Below are 25075 nucleotides of genomic sequence, written 5' to 3'. Positions count from 1 at the left end.
TTATATACGCACTCCATACTGAAATGGTCGTCGTCGCTCTTTTACCGTTCGACGCGGTGTCAGGTGCAGAGTATACAACCTTTTTTTAATCGACAAAAAGCAACCTCGAATCGAAACTTTTTCTTGTTCTACCAGCGCGGTCTGCAAAATTCTGCGTCATCAACGAGGACTGGTGTGAAAAATTATCAAGTCCGAGCCGAAGAGCTGCACCGTATTTATGAAATATGGATCTCGCGCGGACGTGCGGCAAAGAATCTCGCACCCGAGTTGTAAATTTCAGCGAAAATTATACCTACGCGCCGGAAGGTCATTAAAATATTAACCCGAGACGAGGCGGCCGCCGCTGCCGCGCTCCTTTTTGAATTTCTTCATTTCTGCGCGTGTGTCGGCGCGCTCGCACGAGCGCGCTTGGCGCCTCCGTATCATCTCGTACTTTTCATTTACGACTCGCTCGGGCCCCGAGCGGCTCATCGTCTTCTTTTGGCTTTTCCTACTTCGCAGCTCGAGCAAACAAAAACTTGCATATAGATTGAAAATTAACTTTACTACGGACTGCGCTCGTGCGCGGCGGCTGCGAGTGCTTAGGAGACTTTTAAATACCCAATTCTTATTTCTAATTATGTGAGCCTGACGCGGCCACTTGGCTTACTCGGCCGAATGGTCTTTTTTTCCCTTCCACTTTTCGAGAAAACGATCTTTTGCCGAAATTATACGAGACCAGATCTCATTACCTTTTATTGGAGCCTCTTTGCAAACTACCTGCTTTTTTTATCACTTTGTTTGTTCAATCAAGAACGGTATTTTTCCGAGTTACGTCTTCTTTAAATTGCATATCGCGTTATAAGGTGATAAAAATTAAAACGCTTCCTTTTCTTCTTCACTTAAATTTTTCTCTCATACTTATTTATTTATTTTTTTGTTCTTAGCTAAATATGATTTTTTTTTTTAATAATTCTTATTTAGCTCTATTTTTCATAGAGACATCGTCAGTTATACAATTACAATCTAAAATCCGATTTTCATCTCGCCTCGGGGAGAAACGAGGTCTCGTTTGAGTTTATTCTCTTTTACTGCCTCGTAAAAAAATGTACCGTGTTTTCACGTTATAAACGAATTTTACGATTGGTTTTTTTATACACAATACAAATTTATCGACTAATTTCGATCTTATTTTTTCGTTGAGCTACACTTTACGAATTATCGAATTTCATACGTTGAAAATACTTGTTACAATATGTTTATTTACATCTACTTACGAAACAATTGGCCCTTAAGTATACATATACAAAGCATAAATCGTTCGTTGAAAATTTCGACGTTGTTCATTGGCCCATTTTTGTGCATATATGAGTGGAGAAATTATTGCGGATTGGCACGAGTTTAACACCATATAAACTACAAAATAAACGTTGCTTTATAATTAAAAAATTATCTACATCTTATTTGATATATCGGTACGCAATTATTTCTTACACAGTGTAAGTAAACTACAAACTAAGCCTAAGCTTTGGTAATTCGGTTAGGGTTTGAGACTTTGGAACTGTGTTCATCATCACTGGTCAACGCCGCCTAGCTTACGAGAAAAGCGTCGACTCGTCAATTAGCATCTATGAAATATCGCGTGTCATCTGGCACACCTAAAAGGAGCCGATGGTTTTTTTTTTTTCTATAATACTGTCAGTCTATATCACTTGGTGCGCGGTGAGGCTTTCAACCAAACTCATGGCACATTGTCAGTCAGTAGAGGTCGGTGAAGGGCACCTGCGACGAGTGCAGATGGTGCAGGGCGTGCAGCTCCTCCATGGACGTCGAGGGCATGCTGTTGCTGTCGGACAAGAGGCCGGGACCACCCGAGCCCAGACCGGCCGGAGATCCAGTGCCCGTGCTCGACGAGGCTGGAGTACCCGGACAGCCGCCCACCGTCGAGGAGCCGCCGCCGCCACCCCCTCCGCTCTCCTGCCGCATCATGTTGCGCCGCCACTTGGCCCGGGCGTTCTGGAACCACACCTGCGCCACAACGCACAAACACACAACGTCGTAAGATTATATTTGCATCGTAAATTGGGTGCGTTCGGAAATTACCTGCAAGACTCGCTTGGAGAGTCCAGTTTTTTGGGCGAGCTGTTTCAGGTCCTTGGCGTCGGGATTCTGGTTGATGGCGAAGTAGCTCTTCATGGTTCTCAGCTGATGGTGCTTGAAGCTCGTTCGCATGCGCTTGGTGCGCTGGCCCTGGTGGACCGGGCCACCGGGCGAGCTCGCCGACGTGTCGTAGGCGGCCAACGACTCCATCGACGACGACAGCTCCGTTGGGTGGAGCAATTCTTTGCGACAAAACAGACGGAACGACGAATGAGACGATTACAGTGAAAAATAAAAGCAACGAGAAAAGTATATATATTCGTAGAAGCATACAGTCGAGTCGATCTTTATCGCCGCCGGTCGGTTGCGCGCGGAGCAGCGGACTAATTACGAGCGCGCGCGCGACTCGGAGCCCAAAGAAGAAAAAAAGAAAAGAAGTAAGTGGACGCGTGGCGCGCACGATATATGGAAATCAAACAAGAGCAAATTATTATTTGCTCGAGCACTCGAGGACGAACGCGTGCGCTCCGCGCCAGTAGTAACAGTCAACGGTCGCTTGGGCAAATACTCGCCAGCGCGCTGTGCTGCTGTTGTTGCTACTGCTTGCCTCGTTTCATCAACCAAGAACAAATTCTAACCGACAGCTCCCCTTCGTCTCTTTCTCGCTCTCTCTTTCTTTCTTTCTTTCTTTCTTTTGTCTACGTAGTATGACACTCCCACGCCTTTTTTGAAATAACCACCTTCTTGCATAATATTTTTTAAGCAGTATTTTACAAATAATTTTTTTATCCGTCATATAGTAATAAATATTTTTCTATTTTTAACAAATAAAGAATTACAGAACCAGATAAGAATTTATTTTGGCCACGCAAAAATGATGGTCTTTATACGGTACGTTACAAGCTCGCTGGTCGCGACGGTTAATCAACTGCTTGTTTTTTATTTTTTATTTGACTAATTCACCGAAGATGAATTTGAGATACATTTTATTCTCGATAGCTGGTTGATAATTTTGTTTGCGCTCGACATGATTTCCACTGGAAAAAAGCTCATGCAAATGTCGAGAGTCATAGATAGGGCAAAAAAAATTTGACTTCTCGTGACTCGTGGTTGAGGTAGCGCACAAGGATCGCTCCTCGATATATATTTACACTTGGCCTTTCTGTCTTGGAAACGTGCGCGCAGCTGCACTAACTACATGTCTCTCTCGCTCTTCTCACTTGCATCTGTATATACGTATATATACGCCAATTACTTACGCCCCTTTTATCGACCAGCGCAAACAGAATCGATAAATTCGCAAACATGCCTCTCTCTCTCTCTCTCCCCCTGGCAAAGTGAGTGAGCGAGTGAGAGAGAGAGAGAGCAAAGGTTTGCGTACCTGCGAACTCGCGTACATGCATACGCATTTATAACCAGAGAGTAAAGCCCATGATGTGTATTTAGCTTTTTGCTGTTATCGCTCGGCGGTCATATGGAAAAAAAGTTTGCCGCTTGAGTTATTCGTGCGCAAGTTCGACATGTAGCTTGTCTTTGAACGGGTAGCGAGTTCGATCGTTATTTTCCCCGCAGCAGTACACGTTATCAGGGAAAATAAATTTTCCCCTCCAGCCGGGATAAAAGCTCGAAAATCGTAAACTTTGGATGCGTGCGCGCGCGTCTAGGCAATTATTACGAGCTCGGTTCGCTATCGAAATCAGCCGCGCGCGGATTTAGTTATTTAACGCGAGAAAATGTCGCGTTGCTCAACTGCGCGGTGGCTGCGGGTCGCGCGCGTACACGCATGTGACGTGTATCACGAGCCGAGAATGCGAGTACGCGCGTCGAGCGGGGACAATGGCAAAAAAAGGGTAAAACCACCGCGGCGGGGACCAATCGCGCGTAGCCGGCGAATAAAGGCAAAAACGATTAAATGCAGGCGCGGGCCGCCCTTTGAAGTCTTTTTTCCAGAGCGACTGTCGCGCACGCGCGTGCGTATATACGTATCGCAAGAAGAAAATCGGCAGTCGTCCCATGAAAAATTCTTGGTAGGTAGAGCGATACGAGAGAGAAAGAGAGAAAGACATGTCGTGCGCGCGCGGTGAGAAAACAGGTATAGAGCAGTCCATTACAATACAAGAATTCGCTGCGCTTGGACTTTTTTTTTTTTAAATTCTCGATTGATGATCGTACGCGCAGCGATGCAACAAATATGGTCGAATCGCTAGAGACGAAAATTTAATTCCAACAAAAGTTGTGGGAAAAGGCAAAATTGCAATTGCAAATGTTTTTTCTTCGATACCGCAGCTCACGAGTTTTCATAAATATCAGCAATTGTAATATCGTCTAGCGTGGAATAAATCAAACTGCGAAACTGCCGATGTAAAATTACGAACGTATATACGCCGGGGTATGAAATTTTCGTATTTTGCGCAACAGCGTCGAGTCTAGCGTAGAACAAAGGAACAACGTTGTTAATTCGGGGGCAGCTCGAGGCAGCTGAGCGGCCCGTCAGACAGTGATATATCGGGCACACAGCAGCAGCAGGCCGATAAAAATGGAGAGAAAAGAGCATGCGAGGATTGGCTCGCTGCTGCGGCATTGCAGAATTGGTACCTATTGGCTTGTCAGAGAAGGTAGAGGAAGGATCGATGCTGCCCAATGCCCATAGGCGCGTATATACCAGAGAAAGAGAGAGAGAGAGAGAGAGAGAGAGAGAGAGAGCGAACGAGTGCGGCCTTGTGCACTTTGTAAAACGTCGAGGACATTTATTTAAAATTATGTATCGCCAGCCACTCGAGGATCGCTAACGACAAAATCTAAATTCAGTTGCGCGCGTACGTCGTGTACGGACATTTTTCGAATTTCATTTGTACGGGAATAAGCTGGCAGCTGGACTGGCGAGTGCATCGAACCAGCTACCACTGGCTACATACCGTTACAAACGCATAATTTTATATATTTTCTAAAAAAAGGCATGTAAAAAAATAAAAACAGGAGAGCCGTGTGTGTGCACAGTGTGCAATACGTTGGTTATGCACAAGCGTAGCAGCAGCAGCAGCAGCAGCAGCAGCAGCAGCAGCATAAATAAAAGAAAGCGCAGCACGTAAAATCGGGCGAGTGGAGCTCGTAAAAAAGTCACATATAAATCAGCCATCAGTCAAGCTACTGCTGCTGCTGCAGGTTTGCATTATAAAAGTGGACGACGCCACGTCGTCCGATACATATATGTATAGAGTCGCGAATACACGCGCTTGCTCGGGAGGACTGGTCTCTCTCGTCTTTGCGCAGTTGTGACGCGAGATAATGCGCGCATGAAAAGAGACCGAGCGAGTCCGTAGACACGCTATGGAGCACGACTCGACTCGACTACGTAGTTATATATAGCTGCGATACGTAGTTGCGCGCTTTCCACGCGAGCTTTGATATTATACACCGACAAGTGGCATGAGAGCTGGTGCGCAGCTTCTTGATGTGCTCCGTAGAATACTGGACGCGTGATCGATCGCAGGCCTTTTCCCTTGCCTACGCATACGCATGTATATAGCAAAGACAAAAAACAACGCAGGCCTACTCGAAAGTTTCGACGGCGATAATACGTACCCAGTGCACCGGCGGCCAGTCTCATGGTGACCGGCAGATCCGAGCCGGCGATCTCGGATAGTTTTCTCTTCCTCGGGCGGCCCTTTTGCGCCGCTGCCGAGCCGCCCGCCGAACCGCCGCCGCTCGGGTTGTTGCCGCCAGCCTGGCCCGACGTCACCGGGCTCTGCTCGGCCGCGCTGTAGTAGCTCGGCAAGGGCGACATTCCCGGTGAGCCGAGGTCCTCGACGCTGCCCGTCGTGCTGCCGTAGTCCGCGGCGCAGCATATCAGCTCGTAATGCGGCCTGCCAACACAGCAACGAGCTTTTGTCCATCATCGACTTATTTTTCCTGGCACTTTTGTGTGACCGCGAAAGGCGATGTGACTCTCTTTCGTAATCATGAATCTTCCTCTCGGAGCATCGACAAAAAAATTGAGAAAGTTAGATGTGCGTACCTGCAATAAACGAGCCCATCCCTTTGACCAAAGTGATCGCCCTTGTTGAGCGGTGTGCCGCAGGAGGCGCAGGTGAAGCAGGCCACGTGGTAGACCAGGTCCCGGGCTCGCATCACCAGCTCCGTCGACGAGATGCCGGCCCGACAGCGCGAGCATCTCGATACGGCGAACAACCTGCGCAAATTTTTCAACGTTTTTACTTTGTCAAATGTAAAATAGCTCGGCTTTTTTTGTCAATTCTATATTGTACATTCGTGTATGCGCGCGAGTGCACTCGTAGCGCGCCCACACGTGCACACGCGGCTATTTGCCTATGAGGCGAGTCGCGATCCGGTCCGAGCCATTAAGCGGCTGGCAGCGGCACTTCTGTGTGGTCCGCTCGTGCTAATTCCTAATCGACCATAGTCATTATAGCTATGTGTGTAGCCGCTGCTAGCGCGATAGACATTAATTTTCACGCCGAATAGACGTCGAATATTTTTTTCCTTTTAATCACCTGTAATAATCCTCCTTGCAGTAGATATTGCCATCTCTGGCGAAGCAAGTGAGCTCGGCGGCGAGGGGCAAGCGACAGTGGCAGCATCTCAGGCATCCGCAGTGCCAGGGCCTATCGGCCGCTCGTAAATACCAGCGCTCGTGGATCTCTCGGCCGCATCCACCGCACGCGAGATTCGTCCCCAACTGAGAGCCTGCATTATTGTTGTTATTGTTGTTGCTGTTGTTGTTGTTGTTGTTGTTGTTGTTGGACTGCTGCTGATGATGTTGATGATGATGGTGATGATGATGATGATGATGATGATGAAGATCGTCAGTCGGGGCAGTCGGTGCATCGGCAGAGGGTGGCGTGCAAGCACCGCCGGTACCGCCACAGCCGACCTCTTTCAGCATGGTCGTCGCTTCGGCCGAGCATAATCGTTGAGCTTGGAAACCATCCTGGGGCTAATGCGATTCAATGGTGACCTGGGCAAATTGCAACACATACATACGAGCACACGTTAATGACACACGTGCGAAGAAACCGGATACTCGCCGCGCAGCTACGTGTCTATGAATGAAACCGATTCACCTCCTCTTTACCTTGGAGTACCTTACTACTATGTACGTCTAACCGTTAAAATTCGAGAAAGAAAGAGAGAGAGAGGGAGGGAGCAAGTGAGAGAGAGTGAGTAAATGTAGCCTCGCACCAGACGTTGGGATAGTGAATCAGTTGCGAATCGACTAGTAGCTAATTAGTGGGACCTTGCTCTTTTTTCTCTCGGGGCGCGCGCGCAAGCAAGCATATGCATGTATATGCTGTAACTAGCTGCTGCTCGCCAGGAATATGTATATGCATGAATATAGGCGTGCGAGTCGTTGTATGTGTGATTGTGAGCTGCTGCAGCTCGAGAGCGGGCAACTTCACCATATACCCCGAGAGCGAGCTGCAGCTGGGATTTTCCGACCAAAAAAAAAAAAAAAAACAACAACAACGGAATATACGCGTATATGCATGTATATTTTTGCCTGGTAAACCTCAACGATGATACGCGAGCAGCAGCAGCACATCGTTAGAGTAGATACATGGCTTTCATGTATTGTTCCGCACGTGCAGCACTGCAGGCTGCCGCTGCTTCGTTAGGCCAAGTTGCGCAACTAAGCGGCGGCCAACGATCGCTTTTCGCAAATCCTCGCGAGCACAAAGTGAATTATCGTATTTTCGCCGAGCGCTCGCCCACGCACGCACGCGTCTGCTTATTTTTACGGCATGCAGATTAGATGAGAGATTAAATGTACGCATGGCAGGCGGCTACAATCGTTCGCCGATGCTGCGTGTACAGAGCAGCAGCTACCTTGGCCCTTTTTGTCTACTCGTATAATCGGGAGCGCATTTCGTGTACCGACTCATTTCTTTCTCTCGCTCTCTCCTCGTCTCTCTTTCTCTCTCTCTCTCTCTCTCTCTCTCTCTCTCTCGTTTGCTTCTACCTATGAGCCGCTGTTCAAGCGAATAATTTCTGCTTGGGTTCGGTGTAATATGCAGATTAGATCGAGCGCGCGCCAATGTATAATACTCTCTTCGTTTTTGCAAACGCGCCGTAGAAAATTTATTTCGCCAAAAACCAAAGGATCTTTCATTTACAAACAACAGCCAGCTGTCCTCGAACGAGACGAGCAAAATGGATCCCCCCTTTTTTTTCATTATTCCTTTTTTTTTTTTTTTGGATAATCGATTGGCCGAGAGACCTCGCTCGCTCGCGCGCTCAAAACAGATATATCCCGCAAGCAAACTGCAGCTCCGAGGACCTTTCTCTTCTTCGAAAAACGAAGAAAAAAAGCAAAGAAAGCAGCAGCGGTTGATACAAGGAACGCAAACAGAAGAAAAAAAGGAAACATTTACACCCGAGAGGGAACGATATTATACGCGCGCATCACACTCACGTACGCAGGGGCTAGCCCGAGGACAAAAACGTACACAAGTTTAAAGGGGGAGTCCGCAAGTATATCTACAAGGTGGAGGGAAGTAGGCCGACTCGAAGCCAGCAGCAGCGAGAGGCCAAGATATTTTAACGATCGCCGGATGTCGTCGGTGCGCTCGCGAGACTTTCATATAGCTGTTTCGCTTTTGTAATTTTTATTTATTTATTTTTTTCGTCGTCTTTTCTCAACCCTCCCACTCGTTCCCTATTGTGACGATTGAAGAGGCCAGCAGCTACGTGGCACGATATAATAACTGGCCGTGGAGGCAGTGGCGAATCTATTTGGGCAGGCTTGCGATAAGTGGCTCGTATACGACACGCGCACCCGGAAACGCATCCTCGCGGCCGGACGATAAAAGCGTGACGCGCGCCTCGTGCCGTAATAGCTGTCCACTCTTATCGGACGCTCGCGAATTCGCTCTTATCTGCCGCTCGCGAATAATTGTCTAAAAATAGGCGCGAGGGCAAAAAAGCTTATACCGACGACGAGCTTTCTTGGCCTCGGCGCGACTGGTTTTTTCGGTCGAACGCGAAACGAGAGAAGAGAGCGAGCAAAGATCGAACGTATATACGCACGACTATACTACCGGTGGCCGTCGCACAGCGTGACTTTGGCCAAACGAGTTTGTCTTTCTCTCGGCCGAGTACTCGACAAACGCAGATATGACAATACTCCTCGCGTAATTATTTTCTAGTTTTATCCCACTTACCCGCTGCCTCGTCTTTAGCACCGGTATTTAATCATCTTGCATAATCTGCCACGCTTTTTTTCTGCAGCTCCAAAGTCTAGGCGCTCGTTGAGAAAATGCACGGTGTGCCTCGATGTCGATGCGACATGAACGGCGGCTGTGGTGCTGGTGGCGGCGGCGGCGGCGGCAGCCTGCACAACTCGCTCGAAAAATTACACTTATTGCGAGTTATCTTGCTCACTCGTTCGCGCGCGCGCCTCGATTATCAGCGACCATATATTATAGCTGGTGGACTCGATATCGTGATCTTGGCGGGCAATACTCGCGTCTAGAGTCTGGAGTACTTGCGTTGAGTCGTCGAGGAAGCGTAACTACACCACAGGCACTTGACGCAGGCGCCGATGAGTTTTCTCGAGCTTTTCCAGACCTTACGCAGACCCAACATGGCACTTTGGAGGCTGCTGCTGGCTGGCGAGGCAACGATTTCGTCACACAAACTCGCGGGCGCGCGCAAGCACAACCACCGCAAATAAGACGACGATTCGGTTATGAAATTTTTCTACGCGGCAAAAAAATCAGGCTAGGCAGAAAATGCAAGCCCGCTCGCGGACGCCGAGACACGTACGCGCAATCTCAGCTCGGCAGCCGCGCTGATGTTTGAGAGACGTAGCGAATCATTGTCGGGGGCGCGAGGAAAGAAGCTTCTCTCTTGCCTGTCGAGACTATGTATATGTGTATAGAATCGGTGTAGAGGCGCGCACAATCGCGTTTACACTCGTATATACACAGAGAGAGAGAGAGAGAGAGAGAGAGAGAAAGAGCGATGCACGTTGCACACACACTCACGCACACACACATACACAAAGCTCGGTCGGGGTGGGGTTTTCTCTCTCTTTCTCGCGCAAAAAGCGACGCAGCACGAAGAGGTGGAGAGATAAATGCACCATTGGGCGGGGGTGTAGAGGCGCCCGCAGCAGCAGCAGCAGCACGACTCGTGTGCTCCACGGACGTAGAGCAGCAGCCACGACCCGGCGTCTGCGCTCTATCCGCGGCGCGTTCGCACGCAGGCGCCACCGAGCCAGAGCTCGTACTGAAATTTACGCGATCTCGAGCTGTAGCTACGTCCGTAGCTCGGTGTCTGCACGCTGCGCGATGGATGCTTGTATTTTATATTTGCCTCTGCGTTGGATGTGCGGCTGTCGCTGCTGCTCTACGCGTCGATACAGAATTACGAGTCATAGATGTGTATATATTTTACGAGTATAGTAACAGGCGTCAATCGAGTATCGATTATGTCGGGTTCGTTGACTCGAGCTGCATCCGCTGCAACGGTACGTACCATGATTGCGACGTTGGATGAACCAGCGGCCAAAGCTCCTTCCATCGGAAACGCAGCTCGAACTTGCGACTATCGGCCGACGCTCGAAGAAACTCGCGAGACACTCGGAGCCTCCACGAACTCCGTACGTTTATTTCGCTGTGAATCACTGCGGATCGCGCGTCGCGTCTCGACAAAACTTTTGCGTCGAGTCGAAAGCTCGAGACTCGTTGCAAGCACGCGGTGGCGTCGTCTTGGCGGACACGTGTCGCTCCGCGAGTCGGAGAGTAAAAGAGAGAGAGAGAGAGAGAGAGGCGCTAGCGGTAGCGCGTCAAGCCCGTGTCTCTGGGAGAAAGGATGGCTCGCGTTGCTCGATACCGCACACGGGCCCGACGACGGGCTGCCGGACATTTGAGCCGGTGCGCGGCGTGATACGGTAGGCTCGTTTTGCTCTGCTGTCTATGTGTGTGTGTGTGTGTGTGTGTGTATATATACATGTGTGCTTCCGACTCCTCGGAGGGTTGCGCGCGTGCGCGATGAGGCGCGGCCAAGGGGCCGCTCGATACCGCGCCACCGGCCAATGGGCGTGCGACGCCAGTCGATCCTATTGGTCGCGCTCCACTGCTTGCTCGTTCCCGTCTCGTCTCTGCAGCGTGCACACATAGGTATAAATTCTCTCTCTCTATATATATACGGTGAATATACGCGTCTACCTTGGCGGAACGCGTCGCCGTCGTCGCTTGCTCTCCCTTCCCCCACGCGACTCTGCCTCCTTCTCTTTAGGCTAGCTACTGCTGCTGCTGCTGCTGCTGCTTCTGGCTCCTGCGTGGTCCTTCTTTTTTGCTCTCTCCCTCCGAAACTCTCTTTCTCTCGCTCAGCTTCTCCTTTCGTTCTATAGTCGTGCGCGCACACACACACACACACACACACACATACACGTATATTCCTCTGTAAATGTATAGAGTATGTTTTTAGTACTCCGTAACAATGCGCAGCAGCTTCGGCTGAGCGAGTTTTCGCGACCACCGAGTTGACAATCTTATGCCAACAAATACCTACCTGCTAGTAACGTTTTAATTCAAATCATACTCGTATGCACATTTTCATTTTCACTTTAACTGTGATATATATTCTACTGAAAAATCCAATCGACCACAGCCAGCGCTTGCGAGCTCTATAAACGATTGAAAATTTAATCATAAATCTATAGGCAATGGAGAATATATCGAGACAAAGTTTTCCATCTACGCTCTACATAATCTAGAGGAGAAAATGATGAAATTTCAGAGAGGACATTTTCTTCCTTGGTATTCAATCAATTTACGTACATACAATTTCTTATTACTCAATAATTGCGCAGGTATAAAGATTAGCCAGATAATTAAGCAGCAGCTTTAAACTTGGTCGGATAGCGTGAACGATTCGATAAATTTGCCAGTCGAAGAAACAGTGGCAGCGGCGCAGAGCTTATGCGTCGGCGTGCGGGGCTCGCTCGAATCCCCAACAAAAAGGTTATACATCATAATCACGGCAGCGTGGCGCAACTGCAGCGGAGCACATATCTCTGTTATGAATTGCGAAGTGCGTCTAAATTGAGACGCTCGGGCTTGCGCTCGTATAGAGTGAGTCGGGCCTAAAAAAGATTCTTATATATATACCGTGGCTGGCACTGTATACGCGGCGGAGGAGGCGATAGCGGTACATCGGTCATATCGTATAGGCGCGAGCATAACAGCTGACTGACTGCCTCGTGCGCCGCGAGAGACAAACGCATTGCCACAAGTGCTATATAAATGCAAAAGTTTTCATGCACTCGTGTGTTGTGTGTATGTGTGTATCAGCTAGTTTCGCATCACACACGCACAAATCTACAGCCAAGCTGCGCGCGCGCGCGCTTTTAAATTGGATCAGAAAAGATCTAACGGTTAATTTCCGCACTAAGCAACTATGTGTCTTATCGCGTGAGCCAAAGCAGGATATGCACTCTTGGAAAAGAGCTTCTCTCTCTCTCTCTCTCTTTCCCTCTGTCTAGCCTCTCTTGTTATTTATATCGCGCGCAAACAAGCGCGTCGCTGCTGCACTTTGATATTCGCTTCTCTGCATACGATACGCGCGGCACCATTGTACACGTAGAGGCAGGCGCGCCAAGATTCGCCGCAAAGGCTCTCGATACTGTGTCAAGGTTGAATAATGCTCCGGTCGATCCGTCGCGCCGAATTTCCGCGACTAAAAAATGCGTCCCTCTGGCCGATCTGAAAATTGCAGGTCTCGCTCCGTGGCTTCGCGCGACTCGCGCCCTTTGCCCAACCGCACCATGCGGCTGCAATTATGAGCTGACGCGTGCATTTTTATCGTGGGTATGCTTATTAAATTCAACAAAGCGTGAAGTCTATAAAAGTGAGATGCACATCTTGATTCATGCGAGATTTCATCTCTTCTGTTTAATGCTGTTGCTGTTGTAGCTCGCGCGCGCGCAGACAGATATATATATACGCGCAACCTTGCGCGTGCTCGCATATGTATTAATTAAAAATGATGGGCATGGGTAGGCTCGAGTCTTGCGATGTTTCGCGAGAAAGTCGCGAGTCTCCGTCGAGCGAGGGCATCAATAAGTCGGCTCCGTGCACTTTGGGCCGTAAGATGAATAATCGATTCACCTGTTTCTCACGCGATGCGAGTAACATCTACATAACTACATCAAGAACGACAGGAGGTGCGCAATGAGACAGAAAAAACCACAGCAACGACAACAACAATAGGCTAGCAAAAAATATCCGTTAATCCATTTGTTTGCCAAATCCTCGAGTACGAATGCGACGAGATAGTAGGCTAGACTCGGATGCGCAGCGAGCGCGCGCGGTAGGGTCGTCGTCGCGGCCATGGGAATGAGGAAAGGCGCTAAGAAGAAAATAGGTACAGCTATAAAAATCGCGACTAGAAACAATACGAGCAAAGAGATTTGTTGTGCAGTCGAGTCGTTTCCGGGGAGCCACGACCGCGCGAGCTCGGTATAGGTCTGGGTACATAGCGGCTTCGACAGACGCGCGCGTGTAATAGGCCGCGCAATGAGCATGCATCGTCGTCATCGAGCTGTGGCGAAGCACGCGCGGCGGCTCTCCTCGAGGAAGGAAGGAAGTTCTAGCTCTAATTTATTATTCAAAGGATAATTTGGCTGTGCTGGAGCTGCTGCACAATTTTATTTTTCCATCGAGCTCGGTAACAGTATACTCGTAGTCGTGGGCCCAGGATCCAAGAGGGGCCGTTGTCGCTCGCTCGGAAGCCTTTTTTGCTCCACGATCCTTTCGTATTCATATATATGAGCAAGAAAATTTCTTCGTAGCTCGTCGGCGGCGCGTCAGCTTATGAACGCGTAGTACAGCCGTATATACTACGATCCGCGCGAGGCACGTAATCCAAGAAATACGTATGTGTGTACGTAGAGCAGTGGCACGCCGCAAGTAAAACAACGGCAAAAAAAACGAAGAAGAAGAAGAAGAAATGTTTCACGATATATGTGTGTGTGCAGCTCATATGGCTGGGTACAGAGAGCGACGCACACGCGGCCAGCACGTAATATCCCTTTGATACACGGTGCAGTGCATGCAGCTATAAAGGTATATATAGGTGAGCAGTTTTTTCATATATGTACAACTTTTGTGCGGGGGGTTCTCGGATCTGCCCCAAAATTTAGTATGTTATTTGGGTATGTGAAAATAGCCTTCAGGTAAATTTTTAGCCCTCTAGGGGCCTTAGGGCCCAAATTTGGGCCCCTCGAAGGTCCAAAAATAGCCGTTTTTACCTATTTTTGCGTATTATTCAAATATTTGTAACTCGGGCACCGGTGCATATTTTTTAACTCTGAGGGTCGCATTTTTTAGGTCAAGACATGTACTTTTCGTAAAAAAATTATGTAGAGCTCGATAGACCAACCCCCGGTTATGGGGGGGCAATGAAGGGGGATGAAAAATCGCAAAATTGACGTTTTTTAGCTTTTTTTGAATTGATGCAGAAGGCGACTGGATTGACGTATTTACTTTTGCAACGTCTCATTTTAAAGGTATTTTTATTACCTTTAAATTGCCGTGCGCAGAATTAAGATTGGTTCAAAAACGACGGAGATAGAGCTGTTTAAAGGTGTCAACATTATGAAAAAAGGCGTTTTTTCGAGATTTCGATAAGCTGTAACTTTTTTCTAGTAACATGAATCTCTTTGAAATTTTATGTGAAAGTAGTTGATTACATGTAGTTTGAAGCCATGTAGGTAAGGATCTTGGTATTTGCCTCTATAACCGAAAACGAGGCCCCCGAAATCCGGCACTTTAGCCCTTATATAGGCAAAATACATGTTAAATTGGGCGGCAAAACTATTTGGTAACTCCTGAAATTATCGCAAAATAAACATAAAAAAAAAATCAAAAACCCCATATTAAACGTATTTTTCGACGAGGAATCCAATGGTAACCTCGAATTTGACCTTGAACATAACCTCTAAACTATAGCGAACCAAAATTGATTTTTCGCACGGTGACCCCCTTTTTTTATTTCAGATTTGAAAAGAGCGGAAAATTTCACGTTCAAATACATATTTCGTTTTTTTTTTCAAGGTAATTTTAAGGGCCCCACAGTTTGAAAATGAAGGCTCCATTAAAACTAATATTAAACTCAGCCAAAGAGTTTATTCTTGATCTGTGGGGCCCTTAAAATTACCTTGAAAAAAAAAACGAAATATGTATTTGAACGTGAAATTTTCCGCTCTTTTCAAATCTGAAATAAAAAAAGGGGGTCACCGTGCGAAAAATCAATTTTGGTTCGCTATAGTTTAGAGGTTATGTTCAAGGTCAAATTCGAGGTTACCATTGGATTCCTCGTCGAAAAATACGTTTAATATGGGGTTTTTGATTTTTTTTTTATGTTTATTTTGCGATAATTTCAGGAGTTACCAAATAGTTTTGCCGCCCAATTTAACATGTATTTTGCCTATATAAGGGCTAAAGTGCCGGATTTCGGGGGCCTCGTTTTCGGTTATAGAGGCAAATACCAAGATCCTTACCTACATGGCTTCAAACTACATGTAATCAACTACTTTCACATAAAATTTCAAAGAGATTCATGTTACTAGAAAAAAGTTACAGCTTATCGAAATCTCGAAAAAACGCCTTTTTTCATAATGTTGACACCTTTAAACAGCTCTATCTCCGTCGTTTTTGAACCAATCTTAATTCTGCGCACGGCAATTTAAAGGTAATAAAAATACCTTTAAAATGAGACGTTGCAAAAGTAAATACGTCAATCCAGTCGCCTTCTGCATCAATTCAAAAAAAGCTAAAAAACGTCAATTTTGCGATTTTTCATCCCCCTTCATTGCCCCCCCATAACCGGGGGTTGGTCTATCGAGCTCTACATAATTTTTTTACGAAAAGTACATGTCTTGACCTAAAAAATGCGACCCTCAGAGTTAAAAAATATGCACCGGTGCCCGAGTTACAAATATTTGAATAATACGCAAAAATAGGTAAAAACGGCTATTTTTGGACCTTCGAGGGGCCCAAATTTGGGCCCTAAGGCCCCTAGAGGGCTAAAAATTTACCTGAAGGCTATTTTCACATACCCAAATAACATACTAAATTTTGGGGCAGATCCGAGAACCCCCCGCACAAAAGTTGTACATATATGAAAAAACTGCTCAGGTATATACGTAGCCGAGGGTTCGTTGCGCGTCGTGAGCTCGCAGGAGTTTTATCTGATGAGCGCGCGCCGCGGAGGCTCTGGTATCTGCGCTGTTTCCGGTAGGCGCGAGGTATACCTGTGTACGTTTTTCACGCGATTATCGCAGCGCGATGTGTGTATACATACGCTGCTCCGCACTGCTGTATATATGTGTACCTACTACTACTCGGGGCTCCGGTCGCGAGCGAAAAATTCGTGTCTCTCTGCCCGCAAGAGAGCTGTCTAGCAGCGTGGCACTCTGCGTACTCCGCACGCAGTGTCGACTCCAACTTGACGCTCGAGCCTCCTAGCTGGGCTTCTTCTTCGTCTTTACTTTTTCTTTTTCTTTTCCCGGGGACTGGTTGTTCGCTTTCGATCGGACAGTTATATATTTCGACTCCGCGTCCATCTCCAGTACTCGTTTACATTTTACCAAGTTGATTATTAAAAGAGTACTCTTTAGATTCGTTCAAAACATCGTCAGCCAAGTAGCTGAAAATCCTTTACGACCTGGACTGGAAACTTGGACGATTCAAGTTCGACTGTTAGGCTGGCTCGATGAATAATCCACGAGTACAAAAACTCAGTGGTTCGATATTTGTCTCGAATGTGCACTCCCTCGAGCTCGTACTTTTTTATCGTCCACGAAAATGGCCCCAGCCCTCTCCGCGCGATCGATCCATCGTGCCTCGCTATACTTGGACGCTCTGCTTCTGCAACTCGGCAAACGTATCCCTCACTGACGTGCAATGAAAACCAGTTCTCAGCAATGCCATATATATACCTTCTTGGCACGCACATATACTTGTACAGCCCATATACCTGTATACGTGTGCGACCGTATGCTGCAACTTCCGATGCATAAGTACATTTGTTTTACTGCGCTCTGTAACTATACACACACACACACACACATACCCATCACCTTATCCTACCAGCAACTAATTAATGTTAAAGATGACTAATTGATCTGTTATTCGAGTAGCTGTTGTTTTATTCTTCTGCGTGCAGGTTTTTTTCCATCTTTACTTTTTAGGTCAATGTCAATCGGTCAACGCGAACGAGCAAATAATTAATCAGGGCAGAGCCGCCGATGATCCGTTTGGGTGCTAAATACACAAATCGCGAGCTTTCGAGTTCGAGAGATATACGGTTGGGGCTCGTTAGAGGCGCGCTCGAGGATGACGAGCGACGTCGAATTTGCGACCTGCCTGCGGGCCACGATTTTCTGCATATCTCGTATGGCGCGCGCGCGCACCTACGTTCGGCTCGTTATTTATCGAGGCTATTTAATATACCAGTTGCTTATTAGATTTGAAATAGCCCGAGCCGATCTACAAAAGGAAAAAGGAAAGAGATTGGCCATTTTAATTTTCATACATCATCCACGAGCTGCGCAGTCGAGCGAGCTCGTCCTCGCTGAAAAATTTTCAATCTTCATCGAACGAGCGACCGAGCGAGAGATATACCTTCTCACCTCGCTTTTTCACCCTCGGTTTCTCTCTTTCTCTTTCTCTCTCTCTCCATGCCATCCTCTCAATCATCTCTACGCTTCGCAGTGCAGAGCCGAGGCAGCATACAGGTATGTATATAGGCCCATAAAGCCGTTGGCTCGAATGCTAAATTACCTTTCAAAAGCCAATAGATTTCAGCCGGACTCGTTTTGCATGTGCGCGCAGCACACACACACACACACACACACACACACTCGGACGGGCGAGCCCCACACACGGACGGACACGCAGCAGTTGACGTATATACGCTTTTGCTCCTCTCGTCCCGGGTAAATAAACAATCAATATATTTCAGTGCGCTCGCGCATTCCTAACCATATTGGTTTTTGCTTTTTAGCTCCGGCGCTTATGGCTTATACGAGCGCTGCAGCCTGCACACACATGCACGCACACACACGGGGCTCGAGCAGACAAAAAGAAAATGCAGCTTATATATATGCAGCACGCGCGTATATTGTATCATATGCATACGGCCGCGCGAGAGTAAGCGCGTGAGGCAGAGAGAGAGCGAGCGAGCGCAAGATTTACGAAGCACCAAAACAAATACGTAAATTAGCCCAAGGGCCGATTAATGCATGGCGCGTAATATAATAACGACCTTCGGGAGGACGGTTCGCGCGGACGAGAGACGGCCTTTTTTTCCATTACAGCTCATTTTCGTATTTCATTGCGCGTCGACCGAGGGAGAAAATTCACGACGACCTCTACTCGGTCGCTCGAGCTGCTGCTGACTCGAGCTGCCGAGTCGGAAGGCTGCACAAGCCGAGGACGAACGAAAATAGGTAAAAGCGCGGTAGCGATCCTGTGATCTTGCACTCGCGTGTCGCTCCGAGCTCCCGAGAGACGGGATGCCCGAATAGCTGCCTCGAAAATTTCGTAGAAATTTCTTAACGCCGCCTGTGTACAGACTATACGGATACATCCGACCACCGTCGCTGCGGAAGTGTCGCCGATGTTGTACCGCCAACAAACAGCCAATTTCGACGAGCTGGCTACCTAATACACCTACTGCGTACCAAAGACTGCGCTCGACCAAACACTCGTGCGTATAATAATGATAACGAGCCGATGTACTCGCGTGCTCGCGGTATACGTGTAATTACTTCCTCCCCGACATATATATTGCATCGCCGCGCGGAGCTCTATACGTAGCTGCACGCGAAAAGTCCCGTGGATGCGCACACACGGAGTGCAGCGCGACCCGAGTCTACGCGCCATTACGTTGTAAATAAAGTAGCGATCCGAGGCCTTTTGTTTCTTGTCGTGTTTATTTGAATGTTTATACGCTGCTCGTTGAGCGGCGGAAGACTCGGCGCTTCGGCTCCTCGACGCGCGCCGTTTACGACGATGACATTCGCAGCCGCAGAGCCCCATATCCGATGTACAAGCCAGATTAAAGTATAACTATTTTTCATCGTGGAAGCATTTATACAGTAAGTGACAGTCACCGGCTACTGCCGCAGTCTCTTATATGGCTCTTATGCCGCGCTCTGTGCACGCTCTTTCCCCGACAGACGAGCGAGTATATCGGCCTCTGAAGAATTTCGCTCGGTAATATAGTCTCCTGGTTATTAAATACCTGCGTCGTTGGCAGTTCTTTCGGCTCTTCTCCGACTCTCTCTCTCTCTGCTTTGGCTTCTGCATCGCTCGCGCCAAACAGTATATAGTCCATTTTTACCTCACTTCCTTTTATTCGTCTCTGCGTATATCCACTTGAGCAAAAAAAACCACAACAACGCAGATGCGTGTTGAAAGATTAATACAGCATAAAATGTCTTCCTTCGTCCGAGCTCGCCTTATATGATAGATGCTTTATTGCATTCGAGGATAGACCATTTGGAATGTATGTGTGTGTGTGCGTAATATCTTTTTCGTTTATGATAGTTATCAAACCATGATGGGTTTATGCCTTGAAATCGTAAATTATCGTACCTTTGTATATTTACATAGTTTTTGAATTGAATTTCTATGTGTGTCGTTTTTTCACGACGGCTTGAACCAACAAACATAATCGTAACGATTTATTTGCCATTTTTTCATCCACTCACAAAACGTGTTGTAAATCAAATTTTTCAGTATCATTGCTGCACACACACACACACACACACACAGACAGACACAGGCTTACCTTCAACATTCCGCATAATTTCTGCGCTCGAGCAGGAGCAGCAACAGCAGCGCTTTCGTCTCGAATATAAATAACTCGCATCGCGCGGGGAAAAAGAGTCTCGCGGTCAAAAAAATCTCTTAAACATTTTAGCGTATATATTACACTATTCCATAATCTGGCCGGGCTCATCTCATATCAACATAGAGATGAAAGGGAGGAGATAAGCGACACGCGGAGATTCTCCGACGCTCGTATAAGCGAGTAGTCACAGCGCTCCTGTGCGACGACGACGACGACGACGATTAAACGTCGCAGCGAGATTTTTTAATGTCACTCGGGCCCGGAGCAAAGATATGTACTTGAAGAAAGAGCGAGAGAGGCCCAAAAGATGCATTAAAAGGCAGTTTAGAAATGACTGGACGGAACTTTATATTATATGCGCGAGCGGCAGCATTGCAAACGTTAATATTATCTCTTTGCTTCATCGCTCGCTGACAGACTCCTTTTTTCCCTCTCTCTCTTTTGCTCGCTCTCTTTCTTTATTTTCAATGTGTGCTGCGAGTCATCCTTGTCGAGACTTTGAATCTTTTGTACGATCGCGCGAGATGCTGACTCGAAGAGAGATGATTATTGAAGAGTAATTTTCGTGATATTTTCCTCAAGTACTTTTGATCGAGTCGTGTACGACGAGCTTGTGAGAATCGCTGTTTCGAGTACGTACATCATGCGCGCGTAATCACGAACCAAGACGCTGAGAAATTATTTCACCCTGGCAGTTTAATAAAGCTGCAAAGCACTTGTCAATCGAAAAATTCACAAAGATACCTTGAACCCGTGAGCAATGTCTTCCTGCAATAAAAAATATCTTGCGATTCTCATGTTTTTGGGCGTGCATCGATTAAAGCATAATCGTAAAGTCATTAATTTCATCTTGTTCGCGTTGACATCGGGATCCCTGCCATCAATTTTAAATTTCCCCATCGAGCTCTACAAGTGTTTAGAGAATTTACTAAAAAACGCAGGAATTCTTTGTCGTCAAAGTGCAAGTCACGCATCAATGCTTCAAAGTCAGCTAACGAATGAACTTGACTTCTACATTTTGCTCGACTACCATTGCACAAAAGCTCCGCAGATGGAATGATTTATGTTACAAGCTGTGATCCCCTCGTTTGAATCAATACTTAGTGTACGCACATTCCGTTCAATGATGAACCTTATCAATTTCACTAATTTAGAAGCATGTTTTTAATTATACCGACTGATATGACAATCGACTTCAAGTACAGCATAACCTTTGAAGTATGTAATATTTCAAACAATCAGCGATCCTCCCACAATAGTCTAATTATTTTCGCTTTTAAGCGGCAATAATAAATGACGAATGATTGATGATTGAAGGATGATTCGGCACGCTAAATCTGGTCTCTATTATGCTCATACGCATGCGATCCTCGGCTCGAGCATCTAGTCATCAATCAGTATTCCGGAACATCGCTGGTGATACACGAGCTTCCTTGTTTTTTCGAGACGATGCCAGAGTCGATCGGTCGACAACAGCTTTATTTAATTTTCGATACGTGCTAAAGTGGCCGTGTTTAGCATTGAAACGTCAATGCGAATGGTGGATTCTAAATTTGTTATCGGATCAAAATCGACGACGATAGAGAAAGGGAAAGATAACGGATCGCCGGCTCGAGCCGACGCGCATGCACGAATAATTACAGTATGCTAATCGGGCGTCGAATTGACATAATAATTCCTTGTCATAATCGTAATTGTCAAATGTAGCGTGATACAATAGCACTTGCCGCTCGACGCCGCACTGCATCTGGTTTCAATTGCCGAACCCTACGTGTGCACCTATATGTGCGCCTAAACAAACATGTATGTTTGGGGAAATGATCAGATCAGTTCTCGGCTACTACGAGAGTCTCGAATGTTTACCCAATATATAATACACATAGGCAGGCGTCGATGATAGAAGAAGCCCTCGTCGGAGCTTTGTTAGCCATATGTGCTCGAGAGAGAGAAAGAAACAGATAGAGCACACAATCGGGTGTCAAGAAGTCGTGTACAAGCGTCCCGCTACTGTTGCCTTTTCTCCCCGAGGCTCGTCTTATTTTGTTTAACTAGCTAATCCGCAGCAGCTTTTTCCCGCTCCATTATATGTTTGCTTAAGGTCTTTTGCGCGATTGTGCGGCTCTGCTAGGCATGCAAGACTCGGCTCGCACGCGGTAAACGCTTTTTTGGCGAAAATTCGAGCGGCTTCTTTCAAGCAGTTGCTAATTTGTTTTTCATATCAGTCAGCAAAGCGGTAGACGTATAATTTGTTTATGATAACAGCCGCTAAAGTGTAAATCTAGATAAAGCAAACGTCGTTAAACGTGTCGAGGCGCGAGACACGTCTCCGAAAAGCAAACAATGAAATACATTTTTTTCGCGCATAAAACGTAACAAAGCGTGTCGAGTTATTATCTCGTCATTGATCGGGTCTATCTAAAATTGGAAATTTACCGTCTGCGCGGACAATGTGCGCACCCTCGTGAGCTGTTCGAGCCGGGCTGCTGCTCGCAGCAACTCGTGCAGGTGTGCTCGGCTCGCCCGGCGCGATCGAACAGATAAGAGCAGCCCGGAAAAATCATTCGTCCCGTGAGTGCACGCGCGGATGAATATAAAAGACGCGCGTCGGCTTTGAGAGAGTCGGACGCTATACGCAGCTCGCGCGCACGCGCCTGTACTCGATTATCCTCGAAGCGTGGAAAATTGACACCGCTCGGCATGGCTCGATTCTTTCTTGAGACATGTGCGTCTGATTATCGAACGAGCTGCCTTAAGACATATACGCACTGTATATAGAGGTGTTTATGCTTGGCACGCTTGTCGCACGCGCTCCAACATTTGATGCGCCTCGCGAGCCGCTCGTATGACAGGCATTCCGACTTTGTTTGTTCAGAGAGCTGCAGCAACAACCGCTCTGGCACTTTTTCGTATTATATTTCGTACTTGGTGCCATTTATGATGACTCGGCTACTTTTTCAAGCACCGAATATTTTTTTAACGCTCAATCTTTTTAACATTATCGAACAAATTTTTTTGATAATTTTTTTATAAAAAAATAAATTATTTAAACAAATATTTGGAAATTTATCAGAAATCAAGTGTCAGCTAAGGTGTATACAAAAAAATTAGTCCTCCTCTCATCTGCAGTCGTGGCCGAGTGGTTAAGGCGTCTGACTAGAAATCAGATTCCCTCTGGGAGCGTAGGTTCGAGTCCTACCGACTGCGAACAAATTTTTTTTCTCGAAATTTCAATTTTTTTTTCAGCTTTTTACTTTCACGCTTGCTGAGGCGTATTTAAAATCAGAAAGAAAGTAAGAGCACCTCCACCAAGCAGCAGTCGTGGCCGAGTGGTTAAGGCGTCTGACTAGAAATCAGATTCCCTCTGGGAGCGTAGGTTCGAGTCCTACCGACTGCGAATTTCTTTTGGATATCTCAACTATTTTTTGCTCTATTTAAACCTTTCACAAATAAAATTTTTACTATCGACATAAAAAATTTAAATATTTACAAAAAAACTTAGTCGCAAAAAGATTATGATTGTTAAAAATTATCCTTCTAAGAACTGAAGCAAAGTAACAGCAAAGAATTGCCCTTGAAGTAAATTAAAAGAAAAAAAAGAGAAAAAAGAGAGATATTCTCAGCATCCAGGGCGATTCGCCACGGATATTACCCCCTCGATAAAATCTCGTAGAGCATCTCTGGAGCTCTTGGTTCTGCCTCTATACATGGAGAGCCGGTCGATCCCCTTGCATCATCGAGAAAGAGCCGTGCTCGGACACAATACAAGTCAACACGCTTGTCTGCGTAATGAAGTAGTTTTCAGGCCAAAGGGCCTCGTGCCTCCGCACTACGAGCACATACACACATATACATATATATGTATTTACATCGTACCCAAGGGGTGCGTAATTGGGGGGTTACAACCCTGTCGTGTTTTTTTGCCAATGCCGCAGCCCCCTGGAGAGACATATGCTTTTTTTCAAATACATGCGCACAAACACGAAGTATAATCCCTTACGTGTAATAGATAAATGAAACTGGCGCGTATGCTTTAACTCGGTCTAGTGTAGTGTGTGTGCTACCCCGTAACAAGCTCTAGCTGTTTTCTAGACAAGAAAAGATATTTAGGTATCGCTGCGTCGGCCTCTCTATAGCCCATACGTATTATATCGATGGGTGTGGTTTTGCTTGATTTTTTTTTTATTTCGCCACCAAAACGCTCGATTTGGACGCAGAGGGGACGTGTGCATGCAGGCAAGTCTTCGTGTCTGACTTGTTACGCATGATCTTTATTAGACGAGAGTTTGATTTTATTACCAACGATTGATACGCGATAACTTATTTTTGCTACTCTTTTCGTTTTTCGTTTTATCAAATTCTCATTTACACGAAACTCGAGGCTTGAGTTTTTTTTCATCTTTGCGTTTCCCTTTCTGAAAATTGATTACCACCAGACTTACAAAAAACTCATGAGATTTATAACCTCGACTACGAAGGCAAAAAAACGATTCGCGCAACCCCAAACTAGTATATCTTATTCGAAAATCGCGTCACGCCGCTGTGACCATGCTATCGCTGAAATTCAGTCGGTATGACGCGCAACAGCGCAATTAGAATAAAACACAAGCCGCAGAACTCATCGCTCGCTCGCTTTTTTACAGTCCATTGTGTCCGCAGCCACGACCCGGCAGATGTTCCGAATAAACGAATGTGTCGTTTATTCTAATGTTTCACTTTGTGGCTAGCAGCGTAGAAAGGGTATCCCCCGGTACTTGAGATAATCCGTGTAATTTCTACATTGCCTCTGGCAAAAGACGTTTACGAGGTGTCGCGCGCTCACCTTTTTTCCACACAAGCTCTTATACGAGCTGATAGCAATGGGGCTGGCTTTAATGGCTCTCTACGATGGTTTGATTGAGACATACGTACTAGCGCACGGTGACTGCTGCTTGTTATTTTTTATCGACTAGTATGATGGACGACGCGATACGCTTTGACGATGTACCCTTGCAGCGATTCGTCGCGAGGGTTAAACAAATAACCCTTGCTATAGTGCAATATTTTCTTCCGAAATTCGGAAAAATTAAAAAAATATCGCACCGAGGCAGTGACGCTCGTTGCACCGTTTTTC

At 46.7% G+C, this 25075-nt stretch overlaps 1 protein-coding gene and 2 non-coding genes across 4 annotated transcripts; 2 read left to right on the top strand and 1 right to left on the bottom strand.

The window, feature by feature from the left end:
* Positions 1 to 902: 902 nt before the first annotated feature.
* On the bottom strand, positions 903 to 10684 carry LOC106651392 (LIM/homeobox protein Lhx9-like). 2 transcript variants are annotated; one of them, XM_023462242.1, is made up of 6 exons: positions 10576 to 10684; positions 6591 to 7054; positions 6095 to 6268; positions 5662 to 5942; positions 2083 to 2321; positions 903 to 2007 (listed from the first exon to the last, which is right to left on the bottom strand). In XM_023462242.1, exons 2-6 carry the CDS (start codon positions 6980 to 6982, stop codon positions 1738 to 1740), a joined length of 1356 nt encoding a protein of 451 aa, XP_023318010.1. In that variant the 5' UTR covers positions 6983 to 7054; positions 10576 to 10684; the 3' UTR covers positions 903 to 1737. The 2 variants fall into 2 exon arrangements, with proteins under 2 accessions (XP_023318010.1, XP_023318009.1); XM_023462241.1 differs by lacking the exon at positions 10576 to 10684 and adding an exon at positions 9258 to 10048.
* A 12403-nt stretch (positions 10685 to 23087) lies between these two features.
* Positions 23088 to 23169, top strand: Trnas-aga. Its single transcript has one exon. It is a non-coding gene; the product is annotated as a tRNA-Ser (tRNA).
* A 108-nt stretch (positions 23170 to 23277) lies between these two features.
* Positions 23278 to 23359, top strand: Trnas-aga. Its single transcript has one exon. It is a non-coding gene; the product is annotated as a tRNA-Ser (tRNA).
* Positions 23360 to 25075: the final 1716 nt, after the last annotated feature.

Source organism: Trichogramma pretiosum, unplaced genomic scaffold (genome assembly GCF_000599845.2).
Source record: "Trichogramma pretiosum strain Unisexual culture from Peru unplaced genomic scaffold, Tpre_2.0 scaffold9, whole genome shotgun sequence".
Lineage (NCBI taxonomy): Eukaryota > Metazoa > Arthropoda > Insecta > Hymenoptera > Trichogrammatidae > Trichogramma > Trichogramma pretiosum.
The sequence above is the reverse complement of the archived record's forward strand: the minus strand, read 5'-3'. Positions and strand labels throughout refer to the sequence as shown.